General features: G+C 33.9%; 1 protein-coding gene across 2 annotated transcripts in view; it reads right to left on the reverse strand.

The window, feature by feature from the left end:
- Positions 1-21,054, reverse strand: part of LOC126827044 (probable nuclear hormone receptor HR3) — a 73,188-nt gene that overhangs the window by 15,075 nt on the left and 37,059 nt on the right. For both annotated transcript variants that reach the window (XM_050556207.1, XM_050556206.2), the window contains exon 3: positions 18,265-18,406. In XM_050556207.1, the coding sequence (XP_050412164.1) occupies positions 18,265-18,406 (142 nt within the window). The remainder of the gene's footprint in view (positions 1-18,264; positions 18,407-21,054) is intronic.

Genomic DNA, 21,054 nt, shown 5'->3' on the forward strand with positions numbered 1-21,054 from the left:
GTAGTTCAATTCAGTCTGTTCGTGTATTTCATGGAACATAATTGAATAGAAATTAAAATGTGTTTTTAGACCCATGTTCATCTATTTTAAGGTTCCAAAAAATATGCACCCTTTAATGATAAATTGATAATAATAATGTATTTACATTGTGACAAATGCACTCAGTGTGAATGTACTCAATTCGGATATATTTCCTAGCTGTCTGTCTGTCTGTTTTGCTCAAAATGGTCTTAATAATCCCGGCCTGCCAACCAGCCAGAGACCAATCAGTAGACTAATTTACTGCAACTAATTTCAAATCAGGGGCACCTTACAAGTTTTTGAATGAAAAATTTAGCTGTATGTGGTGATGGATATTTTTATTGTAATATATAAATTGTCATAAATGCAACATGATAATTTATTTAGTGAATATAATGAGGAAAAGTAAAATAAGGCTTGAAATCAATAGATTAGAAGAATTATTAAAGCTGCAATTTCATATTTTTAAGTTATATTTTTAAAATTTATTAAAATAAAGCCTTGAAATAGATGGTATCCATAAACCGTCCTACCTTGTTAAAGAATAATCCTATTAATCCTATAAGTCACTATTGCCAGCTGAGAAATTGGCAAAAATATCATTTTCAACTTCAAATTCCAACGTTTGAAGGTAGCTAATGCATGGTGGCAATAGGAAAACAAGGGAGATAATTGTGTTATTATTTCCTGTGTCAATGATTTTTAAGGGTGGGAAATAATGCCCATGGTCGTAAAATAGTGAGTTGATAATATTGAGCAAAAGACATAGAAATAATTATGTTTTGACTTTCTTAGAAAATATGAAATTATCGCTTTAAGTAATCAAGGCTGCAAAGAATCAATGATTTAAAGGACAATATTGGTGCCAGTCATTATCACATATGTGATAGAGCTGGTTAAACACATTCCAAATATAATTTTAACACAGAGATCATTGCTACAATAGCTGAGTAATACAGTTTTCCAGAATCGGAAGTGACGAACGCCAAAGGAAAACACGAGTCATCTCTCTATATAACTGACTGATGTGACGAGTGATAACGGATATACGGGCGAATTTCTGCTCACTAATAATTCATTCGAAGACCAAATGTTGTTGTAATAGATTGTGAGAGAATATCTGACAATTCATAAAAAGAATTGACTGCAACTAGATAAGTGAACACGAAAGAAAAACAGAAAAAGTCTGTGCATTACCATGTTTTTATAAGATATAGAATGAATATAAACAAGGGAATGTTCGGACTATTTCTATTTTTCTCGTGTTCTCTTATCTAATGACATTCAATTACTTTATTGAATTGTCAGGTATCCTCTTACAGTCCCATATATCAACTTTTGGTCTTGGAAGGAATTATTAGTGAGCAGAAATTCGGCCGTATATCCGTTATCACTCGTCACATCAGTCAGTTATATAGAGAGATGACTCGTGTTTTCCTTTGGCGTTCGTCACTTCCGACTCAGGAAACCTGTATTACTCAGCTATCGTAGCAATGATCTCTGTGTTAAAATTATATTTGGAATGTGTTTAACCAGCTCTATCACATATGTCATGTGATAATGACTGGCACCAATATTGTCCTTTAATACTAGCTGAAGATGGTGGATGAAAGCGTTTTGCTGGTAAGATGCATGTATAACTGTACCAGTTGTGAAACATGCCCATTATTGACACATCCTCAAGTCATTTAAAATTTTGTTTAAGCTGTTTCAGTCCCATGATGGGGTAAATAATCAGACTGAAAAAAAACAAAACAAAAGAAATTGTTCTGCCCATGATAGTCAAATAAATCTGTTTTGACTGATTTTACTAGAATCTGGGATAAAATTGGCAGACTGGAAAGCAGCCCTTAATTTTGGAGAATATTTGAATCAAGAGATGGTGTCTTTAGTATAAACCGTTTTACAACAAATGATTTGAAGAACTTTGGAAGAGTGCTAGTAAGAATGCACTTATTGATGATGTTGTTGGCGGTAGTGCACCAATATATCTTAGACATTTTGACATTTTTTCTGAGTAGGTCTTCATAGTAAGGGAGACCATTATTTAAGGGTAGCCATTTTGCGACAATATTCCAACTTATATTTTCACCTTATTTATAATGTTATCGACATATCAACTGTGATTTGGCAATGTATTAATACTGGGGTTGCGACTATATTTCAGATTCTTTTCCATCACATCGTGAAGATATTTCCAAGATGGCGACCATTTTTTGGCGGGAAAAACAGACGATGTGCTGATTTTGATTAAGTAGTAGTGTTTGGTGTCAATATATATGTTTTCAGGATCACAGAATTCATTTCTAACGGTTACAACTGTGTAAAATGATCACATGTTCACCTTTTTGCATATTTCCAGGATGGCAGCCATTTTTGGCAGGGAAAATGGGATGGTGTGCTGATATGGATTAGGTAGTCGTCTTTGGTGTCAATATATGTTTTCAGGGGCACAGCTTCCATTTATGCCTGTTAAAACTGTGTAAAATGACCACAAATTCATCTATTTTGCAGATTTCCAAGATGGCAGGGAAATGTGATGGTGTGCTGATATTGATTAAGTAGTCGTCTATGGTATTAGGATATATGTTTTCGGGGGGGAAGATTCCATTTCTGCCATTTACAATTGTGTAAAATGATCACATGTTTCCTAAATGGCGGCAAAATGGGATGATGTGCTGATATTGATTGAGTAGTCATCTATGTTTTCCGGGTCGCAGATTCAATTTCTGTCTTTTACAATTGTGTACAATGATCACATGTTGACATATTTAGAATATTTTTAATATGGCTGCCATTTGTGGCGGGAAAATGGGACAATGGATTTTGATAAAGTAGTCGTGTTTTTGTGTCAATATATGTTTTTGGTGGTGCAGATTCGATTTCTGCCATTTACAACTGCGTGAAATGATGGTATGTTCACCCAAGCAGAATATTTCCAAAATGGTCGCCGTTTGTGGCAGGACATTTTCTAAACACATTACTGAAAAGATTTCTGAATTCAATTATGCTATGTATAAGCATGTAGCTAGAAGCCAGTACCGTGTTTTACCCATTACATATATTATCCAACAATAAAATTCCTCATCCCAGTGGACCACTGAGCTAATAATGACTTTCCAGGAAGACAGCACATTTACTTGGTCGATCGCGTTGTAGTAGTTAAACGTATCTCGGTCTGACTGCTAACCACGAGATCATGGTGGGAACACTTTGCACATAGCTAGAAAGTTTGGCCATGAGGGTAGTAAGATCTTGACTGGATCAAGTTAGGTGTAGTAAGCGCTTGGTGTGGTCGTGGCAGGAGCATTATTGACGCGTGTCAATTTCTGGCCACAATTATTGCCCCAAGCCGCCATTACGCTCTATATGCCTTTATGCCAACAGACCGAGAGAATAGGCTTTTCTTTCCCAGGAAAATCGATATCACCTCGGTGGTCATCTGAGATGAGGAATTTTCATCCTTGGATAATATACCAAATGGCTACGACATGGTACTGGCTTTCAGGAATGCGCTACAAGCTTATAGCCTACGTAGCAGAATTAGACTCAGAAACCTGTAAATTACAATGACAAGTAAAATAAATAATAATAATGTGTTTAGAAAAATATGCTAAACTGGTGAACATACTCATTTTATGCAGTTGAATATGGCAAAAATCGAATCTGCGCCCCAACTAACATATATATTGACACCAAAGACAACTACTTAATCGAAATCAGCACATCGTCCGATTTTCCCACCACAAGTTGCAGAAATATGAGGAATGCGAAGTCGGAGGAGAATTCATTGCATAAATAAGACGATGTTGTCTTTAATCAATATTCATTTATCATAAATATTGAAGCCTAATTAAATTCTTAGATTATCAACTGCCCACGTCTTTTTCCGTGATTTTTATCTCAGAAAGTGTTGTACGTCTAACTCTTCATAAAGTTTATCAATATGTACATCAACCACGCAATCTACGCGCCCCCAATGACTTTGTAAAGGAGAGCGATTTTCAATTTTAAGGGGAAGGACAACCTTCCCTTAAAAACAATTACATATAGGACATAATATTATGTAGTCTATAGTACATCTTAAAAAGATATTTTTAAACGTGGAGAGGTGATGGAGGGCAGATATAGAAGAAATAGAAGTAATAGGTTATGGAACCATATTTTTATAAGCCAGTTAATATGTTGAAGGGAGATAACCACTTTTAATTTTTCTTTAAAATCTTGATATTATTTGATTACACTATCTTTGAGTATTTGACTGATGTAATGGGGTTTAACTCCTTACTTTTCTGCACCAACTGGACTAATAAACACAGGCATACAGTGCTAGGACCATCTAGAAAAAAGTGCTAAATTTTGGATGTTTGGGTTTGGTCCGGTTCACTGATTTTAATTGCTTGGTATGCTGATCTAAACAACATTGCCCTAATATAAATTACATAAGCGTTGACAACTATGAACCGGCCAGTAGGAGTATCAAATGACAACATTTTAATTTCTAAAATAAACATCTCATTTTATATAAAGTCTTTGATATCATTTCTGGGAAATCAGTTGTTTAGTCTTCCAAAAACCAAGTTTTATCATGCTGAGCTATTTTTGTACGCCCACATTTTCAAGTGGACGTGTATTGAGTCGCCCCTGTCAGTCCACAATTTATTAGTGGACACGTGGTTCCTTTCGATATTGGCATTTTATCCAGTATTAAAAGCTATTCTAACATATCACCATTCAACCCTTATGATGGTTGAGTTCGAATTTCCTAAAAAATCGGATTAAAACTGCCCGCTCCTCGTTCGCAAATATTGTAAAAGTATGTAATACCAAGGTTGTGGGCGCTGTAGAAGTCACAATTTTTTTTAATCGGATTTTTATCAAACTTAAAATATATGTCTATATGCCACGGATTTTGGTTTCTTTCCATATTCGAACATATCGGTCCGTAACCTCCTACATTATGGACCTTCGAAACACAAAAGTCAAAAAGTCGAAAAGTATGTAATACCAAGGTTGTGGGCGCTGTAGAAGTCACAATTTTTTTTAATCCGATTTTTATCAAACTTAAAATATATGTCTATATGCCACGGATTTTGGTTTCTTTCCATATTCGAACATATCGGTCCGTAACCTCCTAGATTATGGACCTTGGTTGTACCAAAAATTACAGTTTACACTCGATTTTAAAAACCGTTTAAATATATCGCCGTTACACCGTGGGTTCGAATTTCGTGATAATCGGACCGAAGGCTGTGGCCCCTTTAACGATTTGTATCCGGTTTTGAAAAAAAACCTTAAATATCATCCGCAGTCTTCCAGCATTGAAAACAGGAATTATTTGTCAATTTAAATGAACGTTGATGTTGTGATTTTACCGAGAGATAGGTCTATGCTTATGATATTCAAATTGTATAGAAGCATATAACTACCGTTCATAATCTCTACTTTTTGTCTCTTCAAAACACGAAAGTCAAAAAGTCGAAAAGTAGAAGTTACGACAAAATGTGAGGCGACAGCATGCTATACAGCCAAAATGAACTCGAAAATAGGAAATTAAGACACTGCGATGACAGCTCCCCTCGTTTTTTCCTAATTTCTTATTTTCGACTTGCGTTTTGGCTTGTGTACCGCCTTGTCGACTTTCGTCTTAAATCATATTTTTGTATTTATTGATTTCGGTAAGAAGGCGCCAACACGCATACCAAGTCATTATGCAACTCGAAAAGTAGAATTTAGGAAATAAACACAACACGCTATTAGCGACATATCATTTTTGGCTTGCTGTCGTACTGTCGACTTTCGCCTCGGAAGTTGTTGTAGTCGCAATTTACCAGGTCACATTAGGATACATGCAATTCGTGTTAACAAAATAGTCTGCATGATAAAGTCTAGTATTGATGGCGACATTAGCGACCTATGATTTTGGCTTGCTGTCGTACTGTCACCTTTTCGCCTTGGAAGTTGATGTAGTCTCTACTTTCAAGGTCACTTTTCGACTTTCGTGTTTTGAAGCTGCGAAAAGTAGAAATTATGAATGGTAGTTATAGGCTTCCATAAAATTATAAGACAAAATAAACATTTTACCATTGGGTCACGAATGCCTTTCAGCGCCATTTGTAACAAGGGACTCGAAGGACGAGACTAGGCATATTCCACAAGTCATTCAAACGGTTACGTCATATTCCTATCTGGAGAGCATGCGCAATAAATACTAAATCAGTTTATGTACATTCATATTACATTATCAATTTGTGTTGCGAACCATTTGTGTCAATTTCTAGGCTCTAAATATTAGCGATTTAGCTCCTTTAAATAACAAATACATGTACATGTAGATTGTTTTGGGGTGACCTTTTCCCTGTATGTAAATAATCCGTAAATTTTTTCATATTTTTGCACCAACATAGATAATTTTGGATCAAATTTTCTTTTAATGATAATTGATAAGTTCGTAAATAGTATTTTACGATGGCTCAATAGGCCATTAATATTTCGATATTGAACCCTTTCTATAGAAATAAATATATAATTGGCAAAAGTTATACAATCGTAATGTGCTCAACAACCCTTGTTTTACTTATGAATATTAATCTCCACAGGAAAAAGTTCCAAAATCATTTAATTGGTTAACATCAAATTGGTCAATGTCAAAGTATATGAGTAAAATAATGTAAGATATTTTATACCCTGGCTTAGAAAAGCTGCTGTAGATATTACATCTAATTAATAAGCTTATTATTACATTATGTAATATTTGAATCAAATTTTTTTTATTATATCAAATTGTTATTAAATTTGTATATATTTGTTTAATTTGATTAGTTTTTCTTATTCTCTTATTCAAATCTCATAGAATCTGATTCCAAACCCATCTAGCTTTAGTTTTACATTCTAAATATAGAGCAGTGTAATATGACACTTTAACAATACACCATCTGAATAGATAATAATTGGGTGACAATTTATTGTCTTTGAGAGATTGATGACAGGATTCTCTTCAACAAATCTTTGAGGTCACATTCCTAAACTTGAAGAAATCTGGCTGATTTCTAGTTGGTCTTAAGACTGCATAGGCCATGCTTCATGATATCCAGCGCTACATCCTACTATTTTATTTAATTCCATCTGCCAAGGAGTCTCCACAAGCACAACCTTGTTTGTTTTTTTGTCCATTCGGTTCGATATAACACTTTTCCTTGCATCCGCCCCACCCCTGCTCTGTACCAATGACAAAATAAAGGAACCTACAAAGAGACCAAAGCAATTAAAAGCAATTGCTTGGGACTTGCTGCAGTTCAATAGGCTTTTTTATCTTGATTTATAAGTCAGAACAATGTCGTCAAATCTTAAAACAGATTAGGTATTTGGGCCGCAACAAAAATGAAATGAAATGGGGTTTAACATCCTACTGTTCTGCTCCAAACTGGGCTAATGAAGACGGGCATACGCCATATAGTGTGTCATGAGGGAAATATTTGCCCGGACAGCGGCACTACGGCCTACTCTTATATTGAATTCTAACTGTCAAGTGATCTTTTACATGCACGCCAATGTGTACACGGGACCTCAGTTTTTCGTTCCATCCGAACGACTAGACAGCTGTCCTTAATGTCAGGCCCTCCGTCCTGCATCACTGACAAGGGGGAACCATGACGGAAAATCTGGATGAACTTTCTCGGCCAACACAGGGATCTTACACCCGACCTTCAGGCAAGCGAGCCAGCACCTTACCCACTTAGCCACCGTGACCTCTGCAACAAAAAAGCAATAGGCTTTTTGTCTCATGAACATAAACAATGTGTATAAATCGAATGATAACTTTAGCCTTTTTTTATCATATACAAACTTTTCCTATGTGATCAAGGCCAGTAACTCAGGCAATTGTTGATATCATTAGGTGTCTTCATCTCATGAATTTCAAGTCAATCAGTGTCCAAAAGTTGTTGTCGAATTGTCTGTGCATCCACAGACAGAATGCATCTACAGACAGAGTGACAACAACAATAAATAATCACATTTTGAATTTTTATTTTCTACTAGGTTACAGTGAATATTAATCATTCCAAAGTGGGAAGATCATGAAACAGATGTCCAGATGGACAGAGGACGAGCTAAAAAAATTAATGTGATTTTTTGTACAATCAGGTGCCATAATCCAGGAAGATATGGTCCGATATGTGCGGATATCGAGAGGAACCAAGATCTTTGGGTTATGAACATACATTTCACGTTTCATCAAAATCAGATAAAAATTGTGACCTCTAGAGGGTCCTCAACCTTTGTATTACATACGTTTACACAATTTGTGTACAAAGAGCAGCCATTTTGTTGGTCAGTTTCATTTCAATTTTCCCCGAATTCGAATTCAACCTTCATTATGGTGGAATGGTGATATATTTAAACGGTTTTTAAAATCGGATAAAAAATTGTGACCTCTAGAGAATCCGCATGATAAAAATGCATTTTTCGAACAATCAGGAGCCATAATCCAGGAAGTAACATTCGAATATGTGCGATTATCAAAAGGAACCAAGATCGATCTTAGTGTGTAACGCTAATATATTCACACGTTTCATTAAATCGGATAAAAATTGTGACCTCTATATTTTGTACAATCAAGGGCCATAATTAAGTCAGTTACGATCCGATATACACGAATATCGAAAGGAACCAAGATCTTTGGGTTATAAAGATGCATTTCAAGTTGCATCAAAATCTGATCAAAATTGTGACCTCTAGAGGGTCCACAACTTTGATATACCAGATGTTTACACAGGGGTGTCCATTTTGTCCATTGGTTTTGGTCCGATTTTCACGAAATTCGAACTCAACCAACATTACGGTGTAACGGTGATATATTCGAACAGTTTTTTAAATCAGATAGTAATTGTGACCTCTAGAGGGACCACAAGCTAAAAACACGATTTTTAGTACAATCACGGGACATAATTCAGGAATGGCAAATATCGAAAGCAATTAAGATTTTTGGGTTATAAACATGCATTTTAAGTTTCATCAAAATCGGGTGAAAATTGTGATCTCTGGAGAGTCTACAACCTTGATATACCATATTTTTTACACTATTAGCACACGCGGGGCGGCCGTTTTGTACTGCAGTTTTGGTCCGATTTTCACAATATACGAACTCAACCATCATTAGGGTGTAACGTCGATATATTCAAAGGTTTTTTTAAATCGGATAATAATTGTGACCTCTATAGGAATCACAAGCTAAAAACGTGATTTTTTTGTACAATCAGGGGCCATAATTCAGGAAGTTACGATACGATATGCGCGAATATAGAAAGGAACCAAGATCTTCGGGGTAAAAACCTATATTTCAAGTTTCGTCAAAATCCGATAAGAATTGTGACCTGTAGAGTGTCCACAAACAAATAGTAGAAGGACAGACAGACGGACGGACATGGGCGACAACAATATACGTCCACATGAAAATGTGTGCATATAAAAAAAAGAATTTTATACTATAGAATCATTAGATATTGCCTAGTGAGAAAATCTACCCAGTCAACCCACTTCAAGATTTTGGTCAGAGGTTGGGATCTTTGCTGATGTAAAGTTTTACAGACCCCACAGAGTGTCAAAAAATAAGTTACAGACACAGATATGGCATGCCATTAACATTCAATTCTGTGAAATAATTATCTATAAGATAATAGGAGTCAGTTACTCAGTATATACAAATAACAATACAGATAATTTCTACTTCTACAATATTTTGGTTTACTTAGCATGAGAATTTGAATCATATCAAGTTACTAGAAATTATGTTATGAGTAACCTAACTAGTATTTTGTCTTTGACAAGAGGATAACTACAATCATTATCTACATAAGTTTATTGTTATAAAGATTTACTTGTTGTTTTGTCTGTTAGGTACTTATATCATACTATACCAAATCCAATCTTACTTTTCATTGGTCATAAATAGGTCAGATTTATTTCCATTGGTTGGAAAGACACATGTAATTAATGATTTTCCCATGAAACAGATGAGAGTTCATGAACCTGACAAGACCTACATGCATAGTTTTGAGATTTGATGACAGTAAACAGGCTAAATGTACTTTCCAGTTGCATACTAGAGCTATTATTGGACATTAGGTCAAACTTAACATTTTTGTAGAAAGGATTGTACATGTACAATTGGTAAATGAGTGCTTATTTCCTCCATTTAAAAGACATATGGCTGTAACATAAAAATTATTATTTAAGAATGTTTCTGATGGATACGAATTTCTGCCACACATTCATGTTTTAATGAAGATAGGTAGCCAGGCAAATCCAAGCATTCCACAACGGTTGTCACATATATTAAATTTTTTATATAGGTGACAGGAACAATAAATGGATCATGAGTAAGAACCCACAAATTATTTCTATGCAATAATTAACCAAATTTGATATGCTTCTAGTTCTTTATAGTGCTAAAATTCTCTTATATACAAACAAAACATGCACTGGTATCAAATGATACTTAAAGCTGTTTGTTAATTGTTGAGAATCAATAGGCTTCTACAATGTCCTATGAACTAAAAATTTTCAAATCAATCAGATGTCAAGGTTTTGCATTTGGGGCATCCACAGATGGGGGTGACAACAATATACAAACACATTTCAATGTAGGCTTATCATTTGTTTGGGTAAATGTACAGGATTCAGGTTTAAACTTCACTGGTGACTTTTAGTAATCATACCCTACATATACCAAAATAATATGTTAGAAATAAGAAATTTCAATAACACAGGTTATTATTATTATATAATTTACTTAAACATGCATTATGCAAGAGCTAAATCTGATTATTGCATGTCTTGATTTAGGCTTCAGATGTTATAGAAATTATAAATTAGATCTTTATTTAAACAACAAGCCCAAAATCAACTCTGTAGACCCACGGATGGCTCGACTACAGCTCAGATTTAAATAGGATTTCACTAATTGATTAAATCAAGTATGGGGCAACCTGATGAAAATACGTCCGTTAGATCGAGGCTAAATGATAGAGTGTACTTAGCGAGGCCGCTGTAAAGCGTTTCCGTATGCCATTGAAAACTTTACTTGATAATCGAGATATGTAGGTGGAGTTAACGCCTGTCAATCAAACGATCGGCGAAGGTGAAGACACATTTCGCTACCATTTCTAGTCAAATATTACAACGACGATAACTATGTTCAGAATAAAGTAATTTTACTAAATTTTTCAATATATTCTTCTTTCATCATCTACTTTTGAACTGTTATAGCAAGAATGGCCAACTCTCTATAAAAATCTCCCATAATGTATCTTTAACGCTGAAATTTTAACAATTTAATATAAACAATAATAGTTATGATAAATGAATAATTTTGTTATCAGTTTGAAATAAACAAATTAGATCCGCCTGTGGGGATATAATATGAAGGTCACTATAGGGCTGTAATTGAGATCAAGTTGCCAACTGATAATAACAATTGCTTTATTTACAACCATTTCAATTTTTCAGTCTATATTTATATTATGTAGTTTTTTCTTGCATATCCTTTTAACCATTCCTTCAAAATTCTTTCATTCTTGCAAAATATTTTCTGAAATGATGTCATTTTTTAAAAAAAAAACTACAGGATACATGATTTCACTATGAGCTATTTCATTGGTTTAAAACTAGGTGAGTGAACCTTGAACTTAGTATTTGTTTTAATACATACATGTATCTAGAAAAGTTGACATGATTGCACTGTAAGAATATTGAAACCATTAACAATATTTTTAGATAAGTACACACAAACACATCTGTCATTTTAACAGACGCAAATAATTTCACTCCATGTTCCTTACCAAACCTTTTAATAATAATGAAGTGAAGCATATGAAACTGATAAAATATGAAATAAATCCGATGTAGATGTATTAACCTGGTGAAATATTGAGTACTCATTTTAATATACCTGTATGCACCGTTCAATTAAAAATTAAGAATACAAAAAGGGATCGTTAAGGAGCATTCTCAATTACTTTGGTTAGCTCTGACCATGTGGATTCAGACTAGTAATTCTCTTCCCATTGATTTCAATAATAAATTCATGCCATTCCTTACACTATAACATATTTCCAAACATTTTGATATCTTAATTATGTCACAATCATCTTATTAAAAGGGGTTAGCTGTCTTAATTTATTTCTATGTCAAGTCGAGAGAATCCATAAGCTGTGACATCATTTTCTTAGGTGATTTCCCCAATTTATGTCTGATTACCTGCTGATCCTTCTGCCTCTCTAAATCATGAATATTCACCAAAATGTTCAAAACCTAGCAGAAAATGTAAATTTAAAGACTCTCTAAAACAAGGTAGTCTGATTAAAATACAGATTTATATTTCGTTTCGTTTTTTTTATACTTTCGATGGCCTCTACTACATGAAGATCTGACCGGTTATAGTGGAAGGTTGTGTCAGAGGTCATACATGTACAAGCGGCTCTTAGAGCCTATGATGTCAGACATAGGATTAATCAATCAGCGTTGATGATTCTAGGGGGTTACCCACGGTTCCATGCACCTCACGCCAAAAACTCGCTGTAACAGACGTTTCATTGGCTAATCCCTCACATCATCCAGAATGTTGGTTATATAACAACTCTTCCAGATCCTAGTGTAGTAAGGACAGGTAAAACAAAATTTTAAACTTTAAAAAAAACGATATGAAATAAGATCTGTGTTTTAATCAGATTGAGATCAAGGGGGGATATAATTATTGGCACAGATTCATGGTCTGGTGCCTGTCATTTTATCTGGGACAGATTTGTCTTTTTAGTGTTTTTAGTGATATTTATAATACTATGTCCACCACAAAGTTCATTATTTCCATGCTTGTGATTGGCTCAGCAGGGTTCTCCTACATATATTTAAAGTAGCAAGTTATAAATCTATAATAGCCAGCCACATCCAGTCTTTTCATAGTGTTAAAATGTTGTATATTATGATCATCTACAAACTTATCGCATTTTTTTAAATCTTCACAACACCTAATTCTAAAATTGGTTGGCAACCAAGATAATAACACTATTGAGAAATAGATGATGGGACATCTGTTTGGGGTATCCTCAAAATTAATAATGTACAGGCCTGTCCAGGAATATACTGGTATGAATTCTATCACTTTTTTTCTTATTCATTTTTCAGGGAAACAGGGTAATCAATATTTGTATGTAGCAACTGTTTAAGGCTGATTAATGACAACAAATTATTCTGACTACAATAGACTCCTTGTCACTTTAAACTCATACAGTACAAAAATCAAGATGACACAGCCACCTACATGTTATTAAAATACCTTGAATCTGTACCTACACATCAATATAAGCCAGAGAACAAAGCAATATTAAAAGTTGATATATAGTCCACAGTAAACAATGTTCTAATTCATTAATTTTGTTTATATATTGAGAAAAGATCTATACCCCATAAATGGAAGCCAATTCCTACATTGTACTTAACAAAATGTTGATCTATGGCATAATTTTTTCATTGATTCCCATTTCAAACAATTATAAATTTAATGTCCATGTTAAAGTTTTCTAAATTGAAAGTATTTGTCATATTTGGATGAATCAGCAGTGTTGAATATCTACAATTTGCTGGCCTTTGGAAACAATGACTGTACACTTTGCTCATTTATATTTATTTGATTTAGGTCCCAATGAAAGTGTTAATTATGATAGATCTTAATGTGCTACATTGTATTTCAAATACATGTAAAAACCATAGTACAACCCATAGTACAATTACCTCTTTTATCTCCATTATCTTTATTTTGAATAATAGCCTCTTGTGACATCATCAGAGATTATTACTGTGATAAAAACTTCCATGAATATTATAATATTTCATGCAAGAAAAACAATATCTTTTGATTTCTCCCCTGCATGTTGAAGAATAAAGCAATTTCTAGTACTTATTATCTGCCTAATTCAAGGTTTGTTCGATGTCAAGGTTGTTGGAACTTTCTGCTTTTCGGAAATGATTCTGCTATAACCCACTTCACATCTTAGTCCAAACCTTTCTAATTTAATTTTTGTTCTTCCATTATAAGGTTGTTTTTCTTTGGTCTTCCTTGAGTTTTTCAATTAAAAAAAGCTTTCAACGGCTGTAAATGAATCTATTCCTTAGGTGTTTGTATCACGTGATAAAGGGAGATAAATTACCTAAAACTTTGGGAATTTCAGACTATTCTAGCAACAGATAGATGTTGTAAAACTTTTAGTCATTGCTTCAAGAACATGCAAGGCAGAGCTACAATTCTATATATTTTTGTTTTTGAATAACGATATTAAATCAGCCAAAATGTTGATGCTAGTTAAATTCCTGTGTCTCAAAACACTTTGTACAAAGTCACTGTTGAAAATGACAGTAACTATGAAATGGTCAAATGCTGCTATTCTACATATCTTATTTAGATGAATCGATAGAACTACGATTAAATGAAACAAGTGTAATGGTTAATAAAATACTATGGTATTAGAAGCTTGTTTATTGCAATCATTATTGGTTGGTCATGTGTGAATAACTGATTGGAATCAATAAAGTCATTACCTATATCATGATTACTGATAATAAACACAACTACCATCTATATGAAATTGATTAATATTGGTTACCAATACATATGTACATTTTACTCTGAATTTGATAACAACAAATGGTTGCCATGCAAGATATACCCACTTTTTGCAAGAGATAGAGAAGAAGCTAAAAAAAAAGCATACAATAAGCAGTCAAAATCCAGGATGTTATGGTCTGATATGCATCAATATCACAGGAGCATTGCTACCACTGCAATATATGCCCACATTCCTGCTTTGATTGATAAGGTACATTTTAAAATGAAGGGCATGAAATATGAAATGGTTGCAATTAGGGTATAATGAATAAGTATACCAAGCTCCAAGATAATCCATCCAAAATTGTGATCTTCAGGTGCTAAACACAAAATTTGGGCATGGCTCTGCCCCTGGAGTCTGGACATGCACCAAAAACAGTACATGTAGTTGCCACACTTAGGCTATGAGGAATACATGTGCCAAGTTTCAAGATGATCCATTCAGAATCACGGCCAGTATAGGATTAACACAAAAATTGGAAAGTTTCAAAAGGATCTGTTAAGAATTGTGTCCTATAGCAGACACACAGACACACACAACATTGGGCGTGGCTCTGTCCTGGGGGGTGGGCATGCACCAAAAATAATAGAGGTCATTCTTAGGGTATAAGGAATAAATAAATTTTCAAAACGATCCATTAAGAATTGCGGGCTGTAGGTGACACACAGACACACATAGAGAAAATGCCCCTGGGGGTTGGGCATGCACCAAAAACAATAGGGGTGATCCTTAGGGCATAAGGAATAAAAATGCCAAGTTTCAAAATGATCCATTAAGAATTGTGGCCTGTAGGTGACAAACAAATACAGAAAATGGGCATGTCTCTGCCCCAAAAACAATAGGGATCATCCTTATGGTATAAGAAATAAGTATGCAAAGTTTCAAGACAATCCATAACAAATTGTGCCCCGTAGGCGACCTACAGACACACACACATATAGGCAGGGACGACAGCATAAAAAGGAATCAAAATCTTTAGGATATAAAAATTATTTTAAGTTTTGCAAATTTACAATAGACTCAATACATTCAGGTCATCATACTCAAACCTACTCTAGTCAAGATGCATGGCATGGAATGGTTAATGTCTTGTCAATACAATATTTTGGTAATTTTAAGACAAATGACTAAGAAGCAGGCTTGAAAAAGTCAGAAAACTCTTCTCGGAATATGCCAAGATTTGAAAGATAGGTTGCCAGGCAACAAAACATACAGATCGGATGGTAACTTTCGATGTTCGAATGTTCACAAAGTAAATCAAGGGCCATAACTCTAGATGTAATTGACGGAAATTGCTGACATTCAATAGGCTTCTTCATTTCACTAATTTAAATGATGCGTATGAATTTCATACGGATTAGGTGATAACTTTTGTCGTTCAAGCGTTCACAAGATTCAATAAAGTTAAACACGGGCCATAACTCTAGATGTAATTAACCAAAATTTGCTGAAACTCAATAGCTTGTTCGTTTTACTAATTTAAATGGTACATATAAATTTCATACAGATCGGATAATAACTTTTGTCGTTAGAGCATTTACAAGGTACAACAACGTGAAACAAGGGCCATAACTCATGGCATAATTAACGAAAATTTCTGAAATTCAATAGGCTTCTTCATTTCGCCAATTTAAATGATGCATATCAATTTCATAAAGATCGGTAGATAGCTTTTGTCATTAGAGCGTTCACAGGATTCAACAAAGTGAAACAAGGGCCATAACTCAAGAGGTAATTAACGGAAATTGCTGAAATTCAATAGGTTTCTTTGTTATATTAATTTAAATGATGCATATGAATTTCATACAGATCGGTTGATAACTTTTGTCGTTAAGAGCGTTCACAAGGTGCAACAAAGTGAAACAAGGGCCATAACTGCAGAAGAAATTACTGGAAGTTATTGAAATTAAATAGGCTTTTTCATCTCACCAAAGCAAACAACATATATCAATTTCAAAACAATGTAGTCTGTAGAGGGTTCACAAGAAATTGTGAAAGATGGACGGACGGCAATATACGACCACATATAAAAAGGGATATTCTAGTCTAGGGCAGTGTTCTTAATTGGCTGTTTTTTGTCAGCTTTAGCCGATTGATGTTTAATCTAGCCGATTGGTAAAACAATGAACCTGCCACTATGGTATCATAAATCAATCAACTATCGGCTAAATTACATCGGGTTAATTTTTACATGTTAATTAAGAGGTGATATCAACTTGCTTGTCGGCTACAACAACAGCCTTACCTTAGTGAGAATCGGACACCTGTGGTTCATAATCTGAGTAGCCTAATTAGCACATTTAACGGTAATTTGGATAATACAAGCTTGCTGATTATTCATAACAGGTTCAGTAAGCTGCTTTTGTAAAAATAGCCCATGTGGTGAAAGAACACGATCTCGGCATGGTTTGCCACTCAAGCGTCTTCCACGCTCCGTATGAATTCCAGGTACCGGTAGATATTATAATTATAACTGGATCATACATTGATGGATTCACTGACCAGTTGTTAGGTAAATTTATATCTTCATTGAGTATAATCCCCTGATATAACACCAAATACACCGAGAAACAGTCTTTAATAATACATGTATATTTTTTCGATAGAAAATACAATGCCGAATTCCAATGACATATCGCGTGGAATTAGGTCAATAAACCAGTTTTAAATAGCGTTTACCATTATGATTTTTTTTTATTATATACACATTCTGATAACGGCTTAATTTTAAAAATATTGTCATTTTTATTGAAGGCTATATCATAATTGTACGGAATTTTATTTTAAAGCAATTTCAATTATGGTTGTCATGTGACAATTGTGCCGTTTGTCTATCATCGACGAATGAATAAAAACTTTTGCAAGTTACGTGACTAGTTAAGTGATAAGACAAAAAACTCAAAAAACTACAAATTATTTTAAAGCAATTTCAATTATGGTTGTCATGTGACAATTGTGCCGTTTGTCTATCATCGACGAATGAATAAAAACTTTTGCAAGTTACGTGACTAGTTAAGTGATAAGACAAAAAACTCAAAAAACTACAAATTGTATTATGAAGAAATGCCATGGTGCCGTATCAGTTTATTTTGGCTGCAGCATTTTCTGATACTGGCAATAGAAAAATGCTAATATTTTTGATCATCGACTGATGAAATACGAACGTTTCATTGAATAAACAAAGATAGTAAATTATTCAGGACTATTACTGACGTGAACTTGAAAGCTGGTACGTGAATTAAATATGGAAAATTTTCAAAAGATATACCTAATTGTGGTTATTTTTGTGGTAATCACATACATCAGAATACAACATTCTCCATAACAAATTACCAAGAATTATTTTTGTGAAAGTCTTGTTATATTAAAGGGAATGGAAGCTTATAATTAACCCATTTCTGGCCAGTTCGTTTGAAAATGGATTAAGCACCCTAGTCTAGGGTCCAATGCACTGACCATTCCCATGCTACACCCCATGTTGTCTGACCTTAAACTGCAGAATCAATAATTGTATACATATATATACATGTATATATGAATCATGAAATAAAGGGCATTTTTCAAAACAGAAATTTGTACTCACCTTCTCTGGACATGCCCACTTCAAAACATTTTTTCAATCGACAATACTGGCAACTATTTCTTGTGAACGGAGTTATTTCACATTTTTCTTCGTTCGCACATTTATGTGTCATTCCTTGAGTTATACATCTTCTAAAAAATCCCTGAAAATTATAAAGATTTATTCCTTACTACATGAAATAGCTCTTTGCATTAAAGAGTTTTTTTTAATTATATCCATAGATACTATACATCTACATGTATTTAACAGTAAAATGAGTTCATTTGCTATGCCCAGTGATGTATTGCAAATGGTGTGCTAGCAAATAGCTCTTTGCATTAAAGAGTTTTTTTTAATTATATCCATAGATACTATACATCTACATGTATTTAACAGTAAAATGAGTTCATTTGCTATGCCCAGTGATGTATTGCAAATGGTGTGCTAGTTCATATAGTATGACACTTTCCCTGGTCTCTTTGATGGCTGTGTGATGGGTGATGGCCAGGGAAGAGCCAGAAAGGCAAGGCTTTTTTGGTTAGTCTATTCTGGAAAGCTTTCTACATTATTGTGAATGGCTTAACTTGTTCTGACTCTTTGGAATAACTGTGTTGTGTTCATGTACTGTTATATATTGTTTGGCAGTTTTACTGCACTATTACTTAAATAATGTAAAACATTATAATGGATGAGTTTGTTATTGGAATTATTTCTATATAATTATTATGTAAATGTGCAGCTTATGATTGGTTAACTCCAGATCAACTGGCCAATCAAAACTTATTATTCCAAAGAAATGTGCGTTATGATTATTTTTTTATCATTAATTGGACATTGTGATTGAATGACTCCACTTTATCTTTCCAATCACATCATCAGATACACAAGTTCTGCAAAAAGGTTTGATTATTCAGCCATTTAATTAGCTATCTACTGCAGGTCAAAGTACTATTACGCTTTTGTCACATGCCCAAAGCTTCCTTTAAATAAGTCTTTTATGACCAACTGAAAAAATAGTACGAAAATAGTTTTTTTTTAATTAAATTGTTCCAGACCTGTGAACAACTTGTACACGTACAGGTGATAACAAGAAAAATCGTCATTAACATCCTCCCCTCTTGGACATCTGTTAGTAAGAGGTAACTTGGATAGAGGTACATTTGTAAATTGTACCTTGATTTAAGTAATCAACAAATAAATAATAGCAGTGTTTAAATGCTTGATAGTGGCATATGACTGTCTTCATTTGCCTGGTGCAAAAATGTAGGACTTAAATTCCATTTCGCATTGGGTCAAATGTCAACTTCCACATTAAATGTGGGAATATAAAATAGGTTGCCAAGCAACGAAACATACGCCCATAGCATGTAAATCACAAGGGTAGGTAATTGCAGGGGGGGGGGGGCATTTACAAGAAAATTTCATACAAATCAGTTGTCATTTGAGAATTAAAAAGATTCCATAAACTGAAACAAGGGCTGAAATTCAATAGGATTCTTTGTTTCACTAATCCAGTAAAAATACTAACTTTGTATCAACAGTAAAAATGACGATCAAGGCTAGCCTAAAAATGAATCATCACTAATATCTCGGTTCAGAGTGAAGCAAATTGACTGAAATTTTCAGGATATTCTGTTTTAAATATCTATTTTTAAACTATTATAGCGAAAACTGACAGCTCTTTTAATTAATTATCTAATCTTACCGAATGCCCCTTTATACCAATCAATATTGACGATCGGATAAGTCAATATTATTATATGTTATGAACAACAGCATCAAAGAAAATATGTGAAATGTCAGTAAAATACAACAACCAAAATAAAACAAAACCTAATTGGTGTTTTCTTAACTTAGCTAATATAATTTACAGTATTGAAGAAATCAGCCTTGATTGACATAACATTTCATACAATTACACATTTATATCATGACTCGTGGCAATTATATTCCTGACAATAGTGAAAAGAGTTCAATAATAAAACACAATGACAAGGAAATAACACCATCAAATCAAAATATTGTCAGGCATACCTGATTATTGTTATCAGGTTATGTAACAATTATCTAGCTGTACATGACAAATGTTGTTTTGAACTATGTTTCACTCTTATTGATTTTCATGTTAGCTGCCAGTGGTGTGCAATACATAATAATATGCCCTGTGATAAAGCACTAAATCCACCACATGTGCTACAATTTATACCATGTTTTTTTTTTTTTTTTTTTTGGGGTGTGAATATATAATTACATTACAATAGCTTTTTTAAAATACAAATGTCCTTATTCTTTTTTATTTGCAGTTGATGGAAACCATCTCTGAAAGTATATTCATTTGGGCTATTTTTTAAAGGACAATACTGGTGTCAGTCATTATAAAATATGTGATAGAACTGGTTCAATACATCCCAAATATAACTTTAACACAGAGATCATTGCTACGGGAGATGTGTAACAAGCACGTGAAGAAACTGGAAATGACGACAGTTCTATCACATATGTAATTATGACTGACACCAATATTGTCCTTTAAAATGTGGAAATACACCCAGACAGCAGCTTATCCAAAAGGAAAACTTGGATGGTGACCAAAACTGAAAAGGAATGCCTTCAAAACATCTGTCAAAGATAGGTTTCCAGGCAATGAAACATCCATAGCATCTAAATCGCCCTGGCAGTCAACAAGAGTTGTAAATTTTAACTTTTGTCGGTAATGAAACATTTATAATACCCTAGCTAAAATCTGATTAAGAATAACAACTCATTAAACATACATTATGCAAGAGCTAAATCTGCCTATTTCAGGTCTTT

This window comes from Patella vulgata, chromosome 7, assembly GCF_932274485.2.
Source record: "Patella vulgata chromosome 7, xgPatVulg1.2, whole genome shotgun sequence".
Classification (NCBI taxonomy): domain Eukaryota; kingdom Metazoa; phylum Mollusca; class Gastropoda; family Patellidae; genus Patella; species Patella vulgata.